The sequence below is a fragment of the Camponotus vicinus genome, unplaced genomic scaffold (genome assembly GCF_025532165.1).
Source record: "Camponotus vicinus isolate PSW18456_S1 unplaced genomic scaffold, iyCamVici1.0 SCAF_4, whole genome shotgun sequence".
Lineage (NCBI taxonomy): Eukaryota > Metazoa > Arthropoda > Insecta > Hymenoptera > Formicidae > Camponotus > Camponotus vicinus.
In genome coordinates, this window is record NW_028141976.1 from 16198231 (window position 1) to 16220442 (window position 22212).

Consider the following 22212-nt stretch of genomic DNA (forward strand, 5'->3'; position numbering starts at 1 on the left):
TCGGCGATCGGGAATAACCAAGGAAGTGAAGAAACAACATAGTTTAGAGAAACGGCAGTTGGTGAACGAATTGCACGCGCCGGCGAGAAAAAATTTTCCCCGAAGACACGTCATAGTGCGGGGATACGATGACCTGTGGCAAGCTGACATTGTCGAGATGCGTCCGTACTCTCGTTTCAACAGAGGTTACCACTACATACTCACAGTCATAGATGCGTTGAGCAAGCACGCGTGGGCCATACCACTCAAGAGTAAAGGTGGAAGCGAGACAGCTGACGCTATCGCCGAGATAATTCGAGATAGCAAAAGATGTCCGAAAAACTTACAGACTGATATGGGGAAGGAATTTTATAACGCTGACGTGCAACGGCTCATGCGGAAACATGACATCAATCACTATTCTACATATTCGGTATTGAAGGCATCGATCGTTGAGCGATTCAATCGCACGCTGAAAAACGACATGTGGAAGATGTTTACGCTGAACGGATCTTACAAGTGGATCAGCGCGTTGCCGCGACTCGTATCGGATTACAACGCGCGCAAGCATCGAACGATCGGTATGCGACCCGTCGACGTTACTCCCGCGATCGCTGAAAGACTCTTGGCTACTGTGTACAACCATGTAAATATCGAGGGTCCGGCGAAATTCAAAGTAGGTGACTCGGTACGCGTTAGCAAGTACAAGACAGTTTTCGAGAAAGGTTACACGCCAAATTGGACAACCGAAGTGTTTAAAATTGCAAAAGTACAACATACTAATCCCGTAAGCTATCTACTGGAGGATTATGGCAAAAAATCTATCGCTGGAGCGTTCTACGAGTACGAGTTGCATCGCGCGAATTATCCGGACGTGTATCTCGTGGAGAAAATACTGCGTAGGAGGGGTAACGAGGTTTACGTGAAATGGTTGGGATTTGACAATTCGCACAATTCTTGGATACATAAGGACAATGTGATTTAATTCATACAAATTGTATTTATTTTTAAATTTAAGAAAAAATATGTACAACATATAAAAAATATACATGAAATATATAAAAATACAAAAATCTTTATTAATACATCCTTTCCAATAATCGTATATAATACAATATATGAAATACATATACAAAAATAATATCTTACATTATATCACATACTATATTACATTACATTACATTATATATATTATATTATAAGGGTATCCTATAATGTCCCCACACATGGTAATGTGTCGGTCGAATCAGGTACGATATACCGCTTGTCATCGTACGGACTCAGAGCAATTTTCGTCTCGCGGACGGTATACACTTCGTGCAATTTCGATCTTATGCAAGATTGCTGTCGTGTCATTTCTATTTCGTCATTCAGACACCGCGTGTAATCGTCGAATGTTATCGTTCTCGCAACAACGTTACTTTTGACACCTTTAACCTTCTTCGTATCCTTTTTCCCGTCCACTCTCATCGCATACATTTTTGCTCTAAGCCCGACGAATTCGGTCATTATCGCGCCGTTATTTTCATCTTTCATTAAACCCGGTACTTTTTTATTCACGAGCGGTATACCATACGCGTTATCAATTGGATAATCGCTCGTATCGAAACTAGCGATATCATGTTTCATATTTTCATAGACATCTTCGCACTCAATGTGGTATATAAGACTGTCTGTGTCGGTGTACATTACCCGGCATTTATCACGATATAGCGGTGACATGTACTCATGATGAAATTCGTACAAGCACGTTTTAGAAATGTCGAGTATGCACATGCCGACATAGATTGGTTTATAAAATTTCACTTCAAGTTTGCGTAATTCTATGGCAACCAAATTTTCCGAAAAGACGCTTCTACTATGAAAATTTGGTTTCGCTATCATTGCTTCTGCTCCGTATCGTCCGTCCCACTTTGTTAATAACTTTACATCGACACGATTACGCACATTTTCCATCGTCTTACCAAATACCGCGTTATTCATCAGTTTATATAAATTTTTTTCAAAATCATTTTTCGCGAGTGTTCTAAACTGTGTATTTAATTCGATATAACTGCGAAGCCACGGAGATTGTGTAAATTGTAATACGCGATGTATTTTTGTAATGCGAAGGTCGTGTCGCGTACATTACTGTAGGTTACGGTAGTGTATCACGTAACGCTTCTTATCGTATAGCGTTGCGAGGAGTTTGTCTTGCCGCTTGCCGGGCGGCTTGTCGCGTGTCGGGCAAAACGGTAGGTCAATGTGCGTATCGTGAAGATGTTGCGGGTACTCGAGATCGACTTCGAGGATATAACCCGTAGGCGAATCTAACGCGATCGATGCTACGTCAAAATTCGACACGTCGTCGACCCATCGAAAATCGGCATAGGGCAACGGTTGACACATTGCCCATCCGTACAAATTATTTACATCGAAATACATCAAGTACGACGATGGTTTCGATGGATCGTACGATTGTTGCATGTACTTGTTATTAGCGCGCGTGTATCTGTTAGAACACTGACTCAGACCACCGCGTATACCGCGTTCGATAAACATGACCATGTCGATGTCGGTAAGCAATTCGAATGTAATCTTTGTATGCTTTAACATGGCATCCCACGTGTATCCGGGAAGAGTATAATAATACGCGGGGTCGAGTCCGTAACTTTTGATGCAACTATCGCGAAAGTTTTCAAAAATATCGGCTAATAACAAGACGTCGATTTTCAGGTACAAATCGCTATACTCGCCTAGCGTTCGAATGGAGAATCGCGTCCAGATGTTCTCGGCGTGCGCGTAATCGCTCTCGGATATAGTTTCACCGATCAAAGAACTGTAAAACGATTCGCGCGGTGGTAAACACGTATCTTGCAACCTATCTACAGAGTCGACGTATTCGTACGGAAAGACGCCTTTCCGTGTTAATAAACTGAAATTTTCTGTTGATAAATTTTGAAATTCTGATTTTAAAATTTTGAATTTGTCTTTGTCTAGATAAGATGCCAATTTGTCGAGACTTGCCGTAAGAAATTTGTACGAATCGATAAAACTTAATTTTATATAATTTTTCCAATTGTCTTGTGCAACTTTAACAGTTTTTGTAAACGATATATATTTTTCCTTGGTTATTGGAAGTAATTCGATTTCCCCTTCGAACGCTGTGGCTATATCCTCGATAATGAAATGCGCGTCGTAACCTGATAAATTGTGGAAGACTATCGGAATATATAATGATTCTTTGTAATTTAGATTGCAATTTGAGTGCGCGGGACCCCTATATCGTCCGGTCAAATGACAATGATCGCGTACGCGTGTATCGTCTTCTTGCGTAAACGGTTTTTCGCAAATATGGCAATGCGTTGCGCTGTGAAATGTTTCCCACTCGTCCGATGTTAAATTTACCATGGAGACATTTGTAGTCATTAAAATAGTCTTTACACGTAACGCTAAATTTTTAAGTTCTTCGGCGAACCACGCGATACAATCAATACTGCGGCGAGAATGGTACGCGGATAACGAGTCGTCGAACGAACAATGCATATAATACGCTATACTAAATACCTTATGATGCTGATAATTTTTTTCTTCGTCAGTCTTTGTCAACGCATATTCCAAATCGGCATAGATCACAAATGGAAGCCGCTCTTTCCTCGTGTAGTTGTTGAACTCGAGCCACTTGTCCTTATCGCTCGGCAATCGGATAGCGCAGTCGTTTATTTTTCCGCAGTCTACCGTATGACTGCAACTTGTCCTCCGATCCGAAATAGTGCAAGCATCTGTAAAAGAATATTTAAATTAAAGATTTATGCAATGCATTATATTTTATAATTACATAAATTATTCAAATTATACATACCGATCACAGATATATCTTTGACCGTTGTGTTTACTCAGTTGCGAGCTCATAAGCCGGGATAAATTTTTGATCCATGCGAAATGTCCGACGCTGTTACCGTCTTCCACGTACAACAAGTTGACGTGCTTATCTCGTTTCTGCTCCGAAAGACGTACCGGGACAATGCTGTTCTCTTTCTCGATGCTGTACACGTTGATGGAGATATTGCTTATATGTTCAAACTTTTTTAGTTGGTTCAACGTCATCGGAAACTCAATATTTTGTACATTTAACACCGTCGTATAGTGGGGATATGAAGATTCCCGTTCCGCCTTCCTTTCTGCGGGATATAGAGCGGCGACCACTGCCCACGCGAAACACGCATTGTCTCTGGATTGTACATTAATTACAGCTCTCTTCATCATAATTTCTCGCGGCAATTTAATGTGACATCCCACGCGCATAGGATTATATTTATTTATATTTACAGTTAAATTCTGTATTCGCGACAATGCCCACCCGCTATCGCGTTCCTGAAATTCTTCCAGCAATGCTAGAGTGGGTTCAATAACGCGGCGCTCGTACCACTCGTGTAAATCGGATGTGCGAAAGAGTTCACAGTTTCTCGTATTGATACTTTTATTCGCACGCTTATCACCCGACACAAATTCACCGTTGAATATAGTGTTCAATTTTACACTGGTGTATCTTCTTATAACGTCTTGCACTTGCTCGAGCACGATGTCTTTGGCGTCCTCGAGAAATTGACGAGGTTCGATATGGTTTGCGTTAATCACAGCACCGGTTAGAATACGGTTATCGAACGCGGTATCAATCTCGCGCCACACAAGTTCATTTTGATGCGCGCTACATCCGGCACCCGCGTTATTGTCGCCACTGTAATTACCACCACTGGGCATAAACTGTCTCTGCAATCGAGTCTTTGCACCTTCGAGTCGCGCGATTCGAGCAATCAGCGATTGTCGATTCCCGATCAATAATCGCGGTCGTTTGATCCGACTTTGCTCTTCCAGCGACTCGATGTACTCGTTGCATCGTTGTAGCCATGTAAAATATTCGCCTAAGGTGGCAATTTGGCGGGACCGCTCCACCAGGTCGCATTCAGTCTGCTCGACGTTTTCCATTTCTTCACAGAGTGCAAATTGGGCACATATTGCACGGAAATCTTATATACAACGGCTCGCTACAACTTGAACAGAATCGGCCATCCATCGCATCAAGTGTCTCAATTTTATGCTTTCGAACAGCATACATCATTTGGCTATCCACGCCTTGCAATGCAATCATACACGAAGGACATACAGCTAAAGCACCACCCGTGGAATAATAAAAGTATATGATACAAAATTTTGTACTACGTGCGTTTAAAGCATTAATTTCCGCAACAGACACTATTTTCTCTCTGAATTCCGTGGAGTTCTCACTGCAGTCACTAATGCAATCACTGTCAGATGACAACGCGTGATCTTCGTCTTCCATTTTTATATATATATATATATATATATATATATATTATTACACTTTCTGACAGAACACTATAATTTTTGACTATACTTTTGCTATACCATCGTGTCGATGCGCTTTCAAATCACGTACTATGATCTGATGCTCTTCGATCCTTCTTATATTCAACCAACAAACTTTCAGAGATTGTTGAAGGCACAAAAGAAAAAAATTTTTGTAACTGAACCTAGGGTTGAAAATGTGTTGTTATCTCACTATGATTCACAGATTGCTCGAAAACATCCGACCCCGAAATATCTCAAAAATGTGTTGTTATCTACGTATTTCCATCCGCCCAATCCTTCAAAGAATACTTCTATTTATATTGTGTCCTACCTTAAAAAGTGTATGTTAAGTCGATTACTCGAATATATTGAAACGTTGAAGCCTTCTTTTCTGCGATGCTGATTGGATGCTGGTGCGTTGCGATATATTCGCGGTAAGTAGCGTAGCGCTCGAGCGCTTTGTCATCCATAACCTATCTGTTACTTTGGTCTTTCGTGCTACATAGTAGTTCGTTAAAAAAGAAGTAAAAAGAATCTCGTGAAGAGGATAGAAAAAGAAGAAAGAGAAAAAGAAGAAAAATCGAATAAAGAAGGTATGTAAATATGTGTATAAATAATGTTCTTTTTTAAAAGAAAGTATGAAAAACTTTGATCGCGAAAAGGTCATACCATTTGTACATATTTATATTTACAATTATATTTACAATATGTATAAAATATATAAGCTATATTGTAATTATATGTATGTACATATATATACATATATACAGGGTGAATTTTAATGGTTGTGTCAATCTTTTTATCATGCGGGAGATTACCGACCGCAATTGTAATAAATTGATCGGTACATAGATGTCAGATAATTAGATCGGCCGTATGGAAGGCCGGGATATAATGTGTACAATTAAAGCAAGTTAAAAGCTGAAATTATGTGTGTAGTATGGATTTATTTTTATTATTAAAGCTACGTATTTATTATTATTATTATTATTATTATTATTAAAGCTACGTATACATATTCGATATATTAAAGCAGTAAGAATACATATTTAAAAATTTAGTTCAAATTTAACACTTTAATGTTTCATGTAAAACTTTATTTCAAATTCCGCATTTATTTTTATGATAAATTTTTATTATTGTTTTATACGCTAAAGATATGTAGCATTTCTTCCTTCTTGAAATAAAATTACGCAACTGTTCCATGAGAAATACATTCTTATGAAACAATTGCGTAATTTTAATTTAAGAAGAAAGAAAATTTTTTGCTGCGTATTTTTAGCATATAAACAATAATAAAAATTTACCATAAAAATAATTGCGGAATTTGAAATAAAGTTTTACATGTAACATTAGTGTTAAATTTGAACTAAATTTTTAAATATGTATTCTTACTGCTTTAATATATCGAATATGTATACGTAGCTTTAATAATAATAATAATAACAATAATAATAACAATAATAACAATAATAACAACAACAACAACAACAACAACAACAACAATAATAATAATAATAATAATAATAATAATAATAAATACGTAGCTTTAATAATAAAAATAAATCCATACTACACACATAATTTCAGCTTTTAACTTACTTTAATCGTACACATTATATCCCGGCCTTCGATACGGCCGATCCAATTATCTGACATCTATGTACCGATCAATTTATTACAATTGCGGTCGATAATCTTCCGCATGATAAAAAGATTGACACAACCATTAAAATTCACCCTGTATAATATATATACATTACATATACATATGTACACATATATGTTAATATGTAAAATAATATAATATAAATTATATTATTTTTATTTGTAGTTAAATTACACTAATAATTTAAATCCTCTCAAGAATATATATAGAAGTTATTTGTAAATATGCATTATATGTTCTACGTTATCTTATATGCGTAGTAATGATTTAAGAGTATATGTATTAATGCGAATAGCATTCAACATTACTAATCTAATTTAAATATTGCAGGAAGAGTTTGCTTATAAAGAAGCTTATATAAAGAAGTGCCTATACATTTTTTAGATTATTGCATATACTAGATAACTTATGTATGTAATATATATATATTTTTTTAAATAGTTTAGTTCATTGAAAAAAACTAATAAGAATTGTGTATAGGTTATACTTAAAAAATATTTAAAAAATATTCAAAATATATTAAATATACTCACTAAATTTTTATCAATAAAACAAACAATATATATTTTATAAATATTTCCTATATATAATTCTTTAGTTTTCAAAGAATCAAGTTATTTTTAAAGTTTTATATATTATAAAAATTATCTTGCGCAAACAATAATAATCCAGAAAATGAATAATCACTTTTTTATACAAATTTTTTTATTAGCAATTTTTCTTGCAAAATTTAAATTAGATTAAGAATGTTGAACTCTATTTGCATTATAGTAAATATGTTCTTAAATAATTATTATTGTATATATATATATATATATAAGATAAAGTATAAGTAAAGATAATACATATATATTAAAAAATAACTTAGCTGAAAAATAGTAAGAATTATAGTAGAAAATATTTATGAAGTATTTATTATTTATTATGTTAATAAAAATTTAATGAACATAGTTATATATATGTAACTGTATAAAGATTCGTACAATTCTTGTTATTTTTTAATAAATCAATGTATTATATGATGTATTATCTTGCATACACACTAATGGTTAAGAAGTATACAGGGTGACCCATTTTAACATAGGCAGCCAAATAACTCGAAAAATAAGCAAGATAGAGAAAAATGTTTTAGACAAAAGTTGTATGGTTTCGAGGGGGCCATAAGATGGTATCATTGGTTTGACCTTGAAGAGTCATTTGAAGGTCACGTGAAGGTCACTTCAATTTTTTTAATTGGAATACCCTATATATTTTTGTACATTCTTGTAGCTTATTTCGAGAGCTTTCCAAAACACTATAATTAAGTACCTTTCCGTTAAGTACTTTTTGAGTTATGATGCTTGAAATAATTTCTTAATTTTACATAAACCGTAAAATATCTTGTAAAATATTCATTTTTCGATTATCTTACCTTAATACTTTTATGTACAAAATAATGAGAAGAATCAATTGGTGTAAAGAAAACACATAGTTGTTTTTAAGAAAAAATATGGAATTGTTAATTGCAAATTACATATTTTTTCTTCGAAACAACTATGTGTTTTCTTTACACCAATTGATTCCTCTCATTATTTTGTACATAAAACTATTAAGGTAAGGTAATCGAAAAATGAATATTTTACAAGATATTTTACGGTTTATGTAAAATTAAGAAATTATTTCAAGCATCATAACTCAAAAAGTACTTAACGGAAAGGTACTTAATTATAGTGTTTTGGAAAGCTCTCGAAATAAGCTACAAGAATGTACAAAAATATATAGGGTATTCCATTTAAAAAAATTGAAGTGACCTTCACGTGACCTTCAAATGACTCTTCAAGGTCAAACCAATGATACCATCTTATGGCCCCCTCGAAACCATACAACTTTTGTCTAAAACATTTTTCTCTATCTTGCTTATTTTTCGAGTTATTTGGCTGCCTAAGTTAAAATGGGTCACCCTGTATATGTATAAGTATACAGGGTGTCCCAAAAGTCCCGATACAGTCGAATATTTCATAAACTATGCACTTTAGAAGGAAATGTTTCAGACAAAAGTTGTATAGCTTGAAGGGGGCCATAAGATGGTGGCAATGATTTGACCTTGGAGAGTCATTTGAAGGTCACGTGAAGATCACCGTCAATTTCTTAAATGGAACCCTCCATTTTTTATTGCATATTCTTGTAGCTTATCTCGAGGACTTTCCAAAACGCTATAATAAAATATTTTTCCCTCAAGTACTTTTTGAGTTATAAGGCTTGAAATCATTTCTTAATTTTACATAAACCGTAAAATATCTTGTAAAATATTCATTTTTCGATTATCTAACCTTAATACTTTTCTATACAAAATAATGAGAGGAATCAATTGGTGTAAAGAAAACACATAATTGTTTCGAAAAAAAAATGTAATTGTTGATTGCAAATTACATTTTTTTTTTTCGAAACAATTATGTGTTTCCTTTACACCAATTGATTCCTCTCGTTATTTTGTACATAAAAGTATTAAGGTAAGATAATCAAAAAATGAATAATTTACAAGATATTTTACGGTTTATGTAAAATTAAGAAATGATTTCAAGTCTCATAACTCGGAAAGTACTTAATGAAAACTAACTTAATTATACTGTTTTGGAAAGCTCTCGAGATGAGCTATAAGAATATGTAAAAGTATATAGGGTATCCCATTTAAGAAGTTGGTAGTGATCTTCACGTGACCTTCAGGTGACTCTTTAAGGTCAAATTAATGATACCATCTTATGTCCCCCTTGGAACCATACAACTTGTGTCTGAAACATTTTTTCGTATCTTTTAAACTTTACGAGATATTTCAATGTCTCAAGATAAAAAACTCACCCTGTATACATATAGATATGTATACATAAATTATGCATATGTATGTATGTATGTATGTATTATTTGTATAATTTCTTATATATTATTTTTTTAAATAAATGTAAATGATTAATATTTATTTCTTTTGTTTCAGGAAAGGCGAGAAAGTTATAAAAAGTGACAAAATAAATAGTAGAAAAAGGGGAAAAGAAGAAGGAAGAGTGAAGAAAGAAAATTATTTGAGAAAACTTTTTATATTGTTATTTTAATTTAATTACAATTAGTAAGAGAAGAAGGAAGAGTGAAGAAAGAAAATTATTTGAGAAAACTTTTTATATTGTTATTTTAATTTAATTACAATTAGTATTTTATATTTAATTATATTTTAATTTTATTGTATTATAATATATTTCATTATATTGTATTTATAAAAATTTAATTAATATTTAATTTTATTACAGTGGTATTATTAATTATTATATATTGTAATTTATTTTATTTTTTTATGTATGTGTAATTAATAAATAAATAATATTCAGAAGTATTGATATTATTATTAATAATAATTATGATATTGATGATAATCGATGATATGAATGATATATAAATGATGATACTGATGATATAAACTATTATAATATTGACGATAACAACAATGATAACGATAATAATGATAATGAAGATGATGATAATGATGATAACAAAATAATAATTTTAACAATAACTATAATAACCATAATAATTAACTTATTTATGTAAACTAATTTATTTAAAGTGAGAAAAACAGCAGCAACTTTATTAATTCTTTGAGTGTTGTATCGACGTCGATCCATATTTGGTTTTAAAGTAAATGATAATTGTAACTCCGATAATAATTCGTCAGATTCCATTCCTAAAGAGAATATTAATTTTTTTTTTAAATTGAATTTAATCTAATAATAATAATAATTTATAAGTAATAATAATATTTAAATAATAATAAAATAATAATAATAATAATATATTATTAATATAATAATAGTATGTAGATTATTTAAATAGTAAAAGATATTTCAATAGTAAAAATTTTTTGTATAAATTATTTTCTCTTTATTAATATTTATTAATAACATTACGTGTATATATTTAAGATCTCATATATAGTATATTAATATAGAAAATTCTTATAAAATGACAAGACGTAAAATTGTACGTACTTTAGAAGAAAGATAAGAATTTTTACAACGACATCGAGAAAAAAGAAGGGAGAATCAACGACGCCGTCGTGAAAATAACAAATTAGTTGAAAATTCTTCAAAAAAGTCAAATTAACAAACTATTTGTATTGCTGGTACATCAAATGATAATCGTGTAATAGAATTAGATTGGGAAATTGAAGAAAATCCTTTAAGTGTTAGATCAACATTACAATCATCTGTAGAATATCAAACTCGTTATCGATCACGGCAGAAAAAACAACCTCGTTTAAATAATATTAGTACACTATCACTTACTGATGTAATTGAATATTATATTGGTCCTATGGATGTGTATTGTATTCATTGTAATGCAAAACACTTTGCAGCTGAAAAAGTTTCTAATAGAGGATATTCATTTCATGATTGTTGTAATCATGGTGCAGTATCTGTGCAACCTTTGCCTGAATTTCCTCAATTCATTCGTAGTTTATTTGATGGTAGTCACATAAAATCTAATAATTTTTTTCAAAATATTCGTAGTTATAACAGTTCATTTTCATTTGCCTCATTTAACGCTAATTTAATTAACTTTCAAGGTAGACGACCTGGTCCATATTGTTTTAAAATACAAGGACAGATTTATTATCAAATTAATAAAGCATTATATGCTGCACAAAACGAAAGTCCTACTTATGGCCAACTTTTTATCGTAGATTCAAATAAAGCAATAAATCATCGTCTTAATCAAAATTCATACATAGATTTTGAAATTGTACAAAACCTTGAACAAATAATGCGGGAATTTAATGTATTTGCTCAGTCTTATCAAATGATGGGTGAAGAATTAGAAAAGCAACGACGTTTAGAAATGGAATCTGGTGAATTATTACCGGAATTACAATTATCGTTTACTTTAAGACCAAATATGGATCGACGTCGATACAATGCTCAAAGAACTAATGAAGTTGCTGCTGTTTTTTATACAACTGCTGATGGAGAAATTCCAGACTCATACGTTACTGTATGTAATAAAAATATTAAAAGTTTACAAAAAGTTAGTATTATGGATCCCAATGTTGAACCATGGGTATATCCTTTATTTTATCTACACGGCACTCAAGGATGGCATCGTGATTTAAAAAAATTAAATAGTAATAGACGAATAACTAGAGGACAATATATTAAATACCGTATAGCTATTCGCGATGAATTTAATGGTTTTTTATTAGGACGTCGTTTATTTCAGCAGTGGCTTGTAGACAGTTATGTAAAAATTGAAAAAGATAGAATTGATTATTGTAAAAATCATCAAAAAGAATTACGTAGTGAAACATATCAAGGTTTAAGAGATTATTTACAAACTACAGCGAATAACTTAAATGGGCGTATTGGAAAAATGGTCATACTTCCTTCCACATTTATTGGATCGCCACGTAATATGTTACAAAATTATCAAGATGCAATGGCAATTGTTAGTAAATTTGGTAAACCAGATCTTTTCATTACCATGACTTGCAATCCAAAATGGCGTGAAATTGAGGAAAATCTTTTACCCGGTCAACAAGCTTGTGATAGACCTGACATATGTGCTCGTGTTTTTAACATTAAAAAGGATTATTTAATTGATTTGATTGTTAAGCAAAAGTTTTTTGGTGAAGTAGCAGCGTTTGTATACGTTATTGAATTTCAAAAACGTGGGTTGCCACATGTTCATATACTGATTACATTAAAATATAATTTTAAAATAACAACTCCGCAGATCGTTGATAAATTTATTTCTGCTGAAATTCCTGATTCATGTGAAAATCAAATCTTACATGATATAGTTATGAGACATATGATTCATGGACCTTGTAGCGATTGGTGTTTAGTAGATGGACATTGTTCGAAACATTATCCGAAACCTTTTCTCGAAGAAACTAGAATGGATGAAGATGCTTATCCTTATTATCGTCGACGAAATAATGGAAGAAATTTTGAACGTCCTGGTGGATATGTAGTTGATAATCGTTATGTTGTTCCATATTGTCCTACTTTATCAATTATATTTAATAGTCATATAAATGTTGAAGTAGTTTCAAGTATTAAATCAGTTAAATATCTATATAAATATATTTATATATTATATATTTAAAGGACATGATGTTGCTGCTATAACTATTGAACCAATAACAGAAAGTGTTGTTATTGATCATGATGAGATACATAATTATATCGAAGCTCGTTATGTTGGATCTGTTGAAGCTAGCTGGCGTATTCTTGGTAAAAAACTACAAGATAAAAGTCACGCTATAATACGTTTACCAGTTCATCTTCCTAATGAGCAAAATATTATAATTAAAAATGAAAACATTGACAATGCAATGACTTCTGCTTTAGATCAAGTTACTATGTTAATAGATTATTTTTCATTAAACTTACGCGATGAAGAAGCAAAACAGTATTTGTATATAGAAATTCCAAGTTATTATACATTTAAAAAAGAGAAAGTTAATGGTAAAAATGTATCACGTTGGGTCAAACGTAAAAGTCATTATAATTGTATAGGACGAATGTATTCCGTTAGTCCAACACAAATAGAATTATTTCATTTACGATTATTGTTACTCACAGTAAAAGGGGCTACAAGTTTTAACGATTTAAGAACTGTAAATGGAGAAGTTTGTCAATCATTTTCAGCAGCATGTTTAGCTTCAGGTTTGATTGAAGATGATGATGAGTGGAAAAGAGCTATAAATGAAGCTGTTGGATGGATGATGCCACGACAACTTCGTAGATTATTTGTACGTATATTATTACATTGTCAACCATTACATCCTGAAGAGTTGTGGGAAAACTTTAAAATAGCAATGTATGAGGATTATATTCGATATTTTGGTACGTTACAGGGACAAAAAAAAGCATATGTACAAATTAATAGTATGCTTCGTAGTGAAGGTAAAAGTTTTGTTGATTTTCCACAAATGGAACAACTAACAGAAAATGAAGAAGAAGAGGATTGCATGGCATTTGAAGAAGCTATGGAAATAGGTACCAAACAATATAAACAATTAAATAATAAGCAGAAAGAGATCGTCGATCTTATATTAAATGAATTAGAAAATAATATTATCTCTAATAATTGTTTTTATATTGATGGTCCAGGTGGATCAGGTAAAACATATATATACACAACTATCTATTATTTAGCTAGAATTAAAAATAAACGTGTATGTACAATGGCATTTACAGGTATTGCAGCTACATTATTACCTTTTGGAAAAACAGTCCATAAGATATTTGGATTACCAGTTCCATTATTTGCTGATTCATCATCAACTATTAAAATCCAATCAAAAGAAGCTCAATATTTAAAAGAAATTGATATTTTTATTTGGGATGAAGCACCAATGGCACCACGATATGCTTTAGAAATAATGGACCGAACATTGCGTGATATTATGAATAATGATATTCCTTTCGGTGGAAAAATTGTTTTATTAGGTGGTGATTTTAGACAACTTTTGCCTATTAAAGTACATGCTACTCGAAGTGAAATTGTAAATCTTTCTATTAAGTTTAGTTCTCTTTGGAAACATTTCGTAAAATTCTTTTTAATACAAAATATGAGAGTTCTTCCAGAAGAAATTGAATTTGTAAAATTTTTATTGAATGTTGTAGATGGTACATTAAATGATCTTAATGATAATATACAAATTCCTGAATGTTGTATAGCATCTATTAACGCTGATATTGTGGAAGATATATATGGTGATTTAATAAAAAAAAAAGAATTTGTTAAAATGTCTAAATGTGCCATACTTTCTGCAAGAAATATTGATGTAGATGAAATTAATAAGAAAGTTGTGGAATTATTAGATATAAATGAAGAACGAATTTATACAAGTGTAGATACTGTCGTGAATAATGACAATGGTGACATGAGTGAAGCATTGTTACCAGAATATTTAAATAGTTTATCTCCATCGTCTCTTCCTCCTCATGAATTGCGTTTAAGACCAAATTGTATTATTATGTTAATTAGAAATTTAAGTATCAATGAAGGTCTTCGTAATGGCACTAGATTAATGATTATAGAGCTTAAAGATCATTTATTAAAATGTAAGATTTTAATAGGTGACAAAATAGGAGACATTGTTTTTTTTGAATCGTATAACGTTATATTGCGAAAATGTATTTCCATTTACTTTTTCTAGGAGACAATTTCCAATAAAATTAGCTTTTGCCATGACGATTAATAAATCACAAGGACAGACGTTTGATAGAATTGGATTAGATCTTCGCAAAGATGTTTTTAATCATGGACAACTTTATGTTGCTTTTTCGCGAGTTCGTTCTTGGCAAGCATTAAAAGTTTATCTTGGTAATCAACGAAATAACAAATTTGTTAAAAATTATGTATATAAAGAAATTTATATTTAATTTTTTATTTATTAAATGTGAAAAAAACACAATTTTGTTAAAGTAATAATAATAATAATAATTTGTTCAGGGAATATATAAAAATTTTTTACAAATATAAATTTTAATATTGGAAAATTTTACATTTTATTTACTAATAAAATGCAGTGTGTAACGGAAATAATTTAAAATATTTTTATTAATACAAAAATATTTTATATTTTTATTTTATATATTATATGTAGATTATATAATATTATAGATTAAAAAAAATTATTAGATAGAAAAAAACACATTTTTAAATATACATAAAAAAGTTTCGTCAAATGGATGTTATAGGTAATGAAAATAATAACAGTATTTTAAATTTAATTACCACACGCTGTTTTTAGCTACGACAAACACTATTTTTTATAATAATATTAAATAATAATTTTATACTAATTCTATACTAATTTCATACTAATATAAGAAATATAATAAATCTATATTATTAAAAGATTGAATTATGTAAAGTAATATTACATAAAAAGAATCACAAGTACAATATCACAAAAAAAATATTTTTATCAATTTTTTATTGAGAAGATAAGGTAAAGTAAAAATAACTATGACATTATGTGGAAGTTGGATTCCTCTTATTCTGATCCTATAAAATAATATATAAATTAATTTTATATATGTGTGTGTGTGTATGTGTACTATATAATTATAATTATATAATTATATAATAATTATATATAAGTATCAAAATAATGCGTTTCACTAATTGAAAAAAATGATTAAAAAATATGTATTCTGTCAATACAAAGTGTTAGTAGTTAGCACTAGGAGAATTCTAACGCAGGGATCTCAGGGGGGTGAGGGGCGAGGGGATCTCAGCGGCGCGGGGGAATGACGTCACGCAGGATGGAGGGGGGATGACGTCACGTGGGACGGAGGGAATTTCTATGGCGCGGGGGCTGCGGGGCGGGGGACGCACGTATAAACAAAAATGGCGGTATTCCTATGAAGAAGATTTTGGGTCTCTCTCTATTCCTCCCTCTCTCTCGCTCTCTCTCTTTATCCCTTTATATTTCTATCCCTCTCTCTCTCTCCCTCTCCATCCCTCTATCCCTCTATCTATCTCTTTATCCCTTTTATCTCTCTTTCTCTCTGTATTATCGCAAGTATACAATATTAGTCATAAACTTATATTTTGAGATATTTCGTGGTCCGACGTTTTCGAGCAATCTGTGAATCATAGCGAGATAACAACACATTTTTGAGATATTATACAATATTACCAGTTAACAAACAATATAAATAGAAGTATTCTTTGAAGGATTGGGTGGATGGAAATGTGTGCGAAGAAAAATTACGTCATGATTTTGTTACAATTAAAAATATATATATAATTTATTTAAATGTGTGTTTAATAAAAAGTATACAATATAAAAAAATAATAATAATAATATATAAAATAGACCGTCGGGCTATGTTGGGGAAGCCGTTTCTGAAAACAGAAGAAAACATACGCATTTCATTAGTTTAAATTATTTTAATAATTTATTTTAAAATACTTTTGATATATAATAAATTAAGATACTTACAATGTTATCCATCATCTATTTTAATTTGTGCAAATAGGGCACATGTTGCAGGCCAATATTTGATTCAAAGATCTTCTGCACTCTTTGCATGACATATTTTCCAAATGTTCATAATATGTGCATCTATGTTCCCGAACAATACCAGCTTCTAAGAACAGGAATGATAATCTGTAGAAGCACTCGGTACAATATTTGGACTCATCTTTTACATAGTAGTAAGATATACAACATATCTTCGTGTGATCCAATGCCATTATTTCAGTCAAGTCTAAATTTCGATGTTTAGTGTGTATTAGTTCATCACTACTATCACTCTCATAATCACTGTCTGCTATGGGTTCTATTTCTATTTCCTCGTCTGATTCATAGAGATTATCATCTTCCATCTCTCTCCTCTCTCTCTCCTCTCTCTCTATCTCCATCCTCTCCGCCACAACTGGATCCATCCAATCGTAATCATCATCATCAGTATCGTCGTCGATGATAATTATGTTTTCTTCAGCCATTGCACAAAACCACCGAAACACAGAAGAGCAACGAAAGAAATGATACTCTAGTGCAGCAGACTACCGAAACACAGAAGAGCAACGAAAGAAATGATACTCTAGTGCAGCAGAGTCCTCTTCATTATATTTTTTTTTTAACATACACAATATAAATAGAAGTATTCTTTGGAGAATTGGGCGGATGGAAGTACGTAGATAACAACACATTTTTTGAAATATTTCGGGGTCCGACGTTTTCGAACAATCTATGAATCATAGCGAGATAACAACACATTTTCAACCCTAGGTTCAGTTACAAAAGAATTTTTCTTTTGTGCCTCCAACAATCTCTGAATATCCCTCTCTCTTTCTCTCTTTATCCCTTTTATCTCTCTCTGTCATCTCTGTATTATCGCAAGTATACAATATTACCAGTTAACAAACAATATAAATAGAAATATTCTTTGAAGGATTGGGTGGATGGAAATGCGTGCGAAGAAATTACGTCATGATTTTGACTTAAAACTCTTTATTTATATTTTATATATTTTTCTTACGTACTATGGACTAAAAACTAAAGCTGCCAGTTCGCAATCGACGAGTTGATGCTTGTTGAAAGCAGCACTCGCGCGTATTACATTTGATATTTCTTTCGGATTTATTACAGTGGACGCGATATTGGAGAATTGCGTAAACTTGACATCAACTGTTTGGATAATTTTATCCAATCGATCAAAAGTTACATCTATGCAGTGATCGAGATCGAACATGCGATGTAACGTCGATTCGACCATCATCAAGCATACGTTTGAAGATTCGAGACTTATGAGTTTGACGTCGTTAATCGTACGAACTCTCACTGTTAGCGGTCCAACGCTTATGAAATTGAAGTCATCTTTAGAGTCGTTCCGAAGGAAATTTTGAATATTACGACGTTGCTCGTAGAGTCCCTTCCACGTTTCGAGAGATAATATCAGTTCCTTTCCTCGATGATCTCCTATGGCAATCTCCACGTAACTCGGTGGACCCACGTTGATACCAATGTCGAGGAATTTGAATCCCGTAGCTGTCAATGCGTATCGTCTACCTAGTATACGAACCGCACGACGTTCCAACGAAATGCTACAGAAAAATTAAAATTAAATAATAGTAATACAATTTGTAAAAATATAAAAATAGAAAGAAGTTAAACGAAAAACTTACTCGTCACATTTGTTCTCAAACGATCGAGTTTTATCACGACTCGATACGTAATTATTCACGCGTCTTCCGACGCCGCTGCCGCTGCTGCTTCTTTCGACGTAGTACATTTCTCTGGGAGTTATGAAAAGTGAACCACGAGAGCGGTGTTAACGCGACACTGATCGTATAAGAAATAACCGAGTATGGATGACGCTCATCTTCCAAAAGTATAATGTGGTGGAGGGATTAATACTTCTAACGTTTTGAGTTTTAGGAGAAGGGGAGATAACGCTCAGACAAAAAATTCTTAGAAACGCATGGAAAGGTTTAGGGAGGGGAAATAAGAGATAAAACATATTAATGTTTACATATTTTATTTTCTTGCAATTCTTTCAGGCGTTGCGACCACCAGTTAAATATTTTAAATACATTTTGTAATGCACAATTCTTAACATGTTTTCCACATCGCATACTATTGGTAATATCTAATTTATTTAGAGAATCAATATCTTCATAGTCAGCATCTAAAGTTTCAATAATATAGCCGTTTCCCACATCGCCTAGTATATCGGTCAACCATTTTCGCTTTTCAAGTCCTTTAACGTACACGACAGACGATTCTTCTTCTTCTTCTTCGTGTATCATACCAACGATAGCTGTTGTAATTACACGCTGAGCCAAGCCATACGGAACGTTTCCGTCTTCCCATTGTAATCCGTGATGATTTCTAATCACCCATGAGACTTGACATCGCTCAGATTTTGTTAGCACGCTCCACGGTACAGGACTTGCGAAAAAATAATGCGAGAGAACATATCCCTTCCTCAGGACTGCCGCTTCTTTCACGACAAAATTTCTCCCGACAATAAATCCTTGCAGATCCACAAACGTTGGTATAGACATGACGAGATCTCTCTCTTTCTCTCTTCGATACGTCAGTCGAGAGGAATGGCAAACTCTAAAATCATCTCGCAGCACTTTGATTTATATCCTCCTCCTCCTCCTCCTCCCCTCTCTTGTGTCGATGTTATCGCTTAGGTGATTTTGCGTACAACGTTGGTCAACGGATTGTACTGGATCACACGATCGTGTATGATGAGACAGTACGCAGTAGTATTCGCCGGTACATTCTCCTTACATTCGAATTCCAATCTCACATCCACCGTTGCGCTCTTGACCGATTCGTTTTGTCGAGAACAATCGATAATCACGAACGGACCGAGTTCTTGAAACGTATAGACGGAGAGACTCGGCTCGAGATACTCGTATCCGTAATAGTTCTTGCAGAAGCGCGCGTACGTGTCGTACAGAATGGACCATCTGTTTTTATCGAAATCCAGGTTCATATCGTCGTACGGATAACATTCCGAGTTCAGATAGAGTTTCACATTGATCAATTTGCAGTCGTCGAATTGAGATACATTCTTAGACAAGGCATTCTTCCGGCCTGTTTGCAGGGCGAAGACAACGTAGCGTGGTTTCTCCAGCTGAGTCGAGGTCTTAATGGCCCACGAATGCTTCGTTGTAAGCTGCAATAGCGGATACTCGTACAGATCCCACGAGCGAAAACCCATGCTGAGATATCGTCCACTTTCCAGAGCACGCAGCATCGACAGTTTTTCGATCTCGCTCAACAGCACGTGAGGCATTCGCCATTGTATCTTGAATATGGTCATCACAGGCTCCAGCGTTGAACTTCCAACCAGACAATTATTATCGTTGCGCGATCGTATTAAGATCAATTCGTGACGAGCGTTAATCACCACTCGTTTATAATCCTCGCAAAATCCCAATAACATGTGGAGCGGTACGCAAAAATTGAAATGACCATGCGAATAGGTCGGCGGCTCCCAGCCGGCGTTTTTCATAATCACAATTCTATCGGATGATACCGTTACATAGTTTTTGAGCGTAGTAGTTATTCCTACGTTTCTATTGCGATCAATCTCAACGCCATCGAGTTCGTATCGAATCTCATCGAACATGAATGCGACGCAATTATGTCCCAGTATCACATCACTTTCTCCTTCAACTGTTGTTCTGTTTTTCGTTAGTTGTCCCTCGATGTATAGGAAACTCTCGTACGGCAGCGTATACAGATCCTGTTGTTGTATGGGTATTCTTATCTCGTCACTGTGTCCGAACGTTGTATTGGCGAACGGGTTATACGTGTGAGTCTCGATCTTGACGATACGGTTGTCAAAGATCGGTTCATCACCGATGTTGAGAATGTCGGTCATCGTTCAGCTGTTTCGCACCGCAAATCCCAAAGATTGTAAAAACGCAACGTTCGATGCGCTGAGTTTCTTTTTCTTGGATGATTTGATATTAGCAAACGTCGACGTTGTTGTTGTTGTTGTTGTTGGTGGTGGTGTTGCTGGTCTCGTAAAGATTGCGTTATCTCTCACGTCTTTCGATCCGTTCAATACGAGCATCTCATACGTCGCATACGTACATGCAATCTTACGGTGATCTCTTCTCCTCGAAAATCGAGCAATCGTCCGTTCTGGTCGACAACGCGTAACGTTAAATCCGTAATGCTCCGCGCGATGATCGGCAGGTAAATGATCTGTGCAGGCGTTTCCGATATCTTATATCCCGGTGGTACCCTCGGTGAAAATTCATGTATCGTATGAACGAGTATGCCGTTGTTGTACGCACCCGCGGTCACGTTACACTCTATACGGATAATATTCACGTTGAGAATGTTAATCGGCAGGTTTGATTCGTACCATTTTCGCGGCTCGAGAATACGATTCGAGAATCCTAGCAGCGATCCAATGTTGACGGGTTTGGTAAAGTTTATTCTGTAGGCACATTTGATCTCGCTCCTCATTGTATTGTAATTAGCGCGGAGCACTATCGGATATTCATCATCATCTTCATAGTCATCGCCGTCAATGTGTTTCTCATCGCGATGTTTCCGTGAAATTGCATGTTTCAAAAATTCATGTATATTTTGCAACTCATACGATCCCTCGGGAATCGTAATTTCTTCGTCGTCTTTGCCAAAGTAAAATTTATTATTCGAGGAATTCACATTCGGTATCGTGTGATAAGTCTCAAAATCCGTTAGACCGAGCTCGTATTCGCCGTCGCTCAAATCTACGGTGGGAAAGAAGTTTGCCGTGAGAACGCTACTCTTCCCAGTCAACGTGAATGTCATAGACATGTCGACGAAACTGTTTAACGAATACTGAGTTAAATAGCGCAATATCTGTCTTTAAATTCACATGCATCGACCGTTCGAAGAAACTGCAAGCACAATTGTCCGCAGATGCTCTGATCGTAAGTTTGAACAGGTGTGTAATTGTACTGTATCTTCGTTACGTTTCGTCCGAGATATCGCACCAATTCATTCGGCGGTCGAAGATTGCCGAAACTGTCGAAATATATAGCGCGATTCCCCCTCTTTGCATACGCTACCCAATGAGTACCTGGTCCTTCGACGCTATCCAAATTTACGATGCCGCTCTCGTTTCGATATATACCACCGATCGGTAAAGAGTCGCGCATGAAAACACCTCTAAAATATGGAATGCGCATACGTTTTGCCAATTGTA

The 22212-nt window shown here is 33.6% G+C and overlaps 4 protein-coding genes across 4 annotated transcripts; 1 reads left to right on the forward strand and 3 right to left on the reverse strand.

The window, feature by feature from the left end:
* Nucleotides 1-1180: 1180 nt before the first annotated feature.
* LOC145970531 (uncharacterized) lies at nt 1181-2094 on the reverse strand. Its single transcript, XM_083097377.1, has one exon. The coding sequence runs from the start codon at nt 1960-1962 to the stop codon at nt 1189-1191; it is 774 nt and encodes a 257-aa protein (XP_082953503.1). The 5' UTR covers nt 1963-2094; the 3' UTR covers nt 1181-1188.
* Nucleotides 2095-11782: 9688 nt separating this feature from the next.
* LOC145970655 (uncharacterized) lies at nt 11783-15202 on the forward strand. The gene is made up of 5 exons (XM_083097527.1): nt 11783-13070; nt 13126-13772; nt 13878-14142; nt 14221-15039; nt 15186-15202. The coding sequence occupies exons 1-5, from the start codon at nt 11783-11785 to the stop codon at nt 15200-15202; spliced, it is 3036 nt and encodes a 1011-aa protein (XP_082953653.1).
* A 1158-nt stretch (nt 15203-16360) lies between these two features.
* Nucleotides 16361-17661, reverse strand: LOC145970103 (uncharacterized). The gene is made up of 2 exons (XM_083096576.1): nt 16983-17661; nt 16361-16885 (listed from the first exon to the last, which is right to left on the reverse strand). Exon 1 carries the CDS (start codon nt 17486-17488, stop codon nt 17003-17005), a length of 486 nt encoding a protein of 161 aa, XP_082952702.1. The 5' UTR covers nt 17489-17661; the 3' UTR covers nt 16361-16885; nt 16983-17002.
* Nucleotides 17662-17805: 144 nt separating this feature from the next.
* LOC145970466 (uncharacterized) lies at nt 17806-20210 on the reverse strand. The gene is made up of 2 exons (XM_083097261.1): nt 18671-20210; nt 17806-18589 (listed from the first exon to the last, which is right to left on the reverse strand). Exons 1-2 carry the CDS (start codon nt 18775-18777, stop codon nt 18028-18030), a joined length of 669 nt encoding a protein of 222 aa, XP_082953387.1. The 5' UTR covers nt 18778-20210; the 3' UTR covers nt 17806-18027.
* Between the last annotated feature and the right edge of the window lie 2002 nt (nt 20211-22212).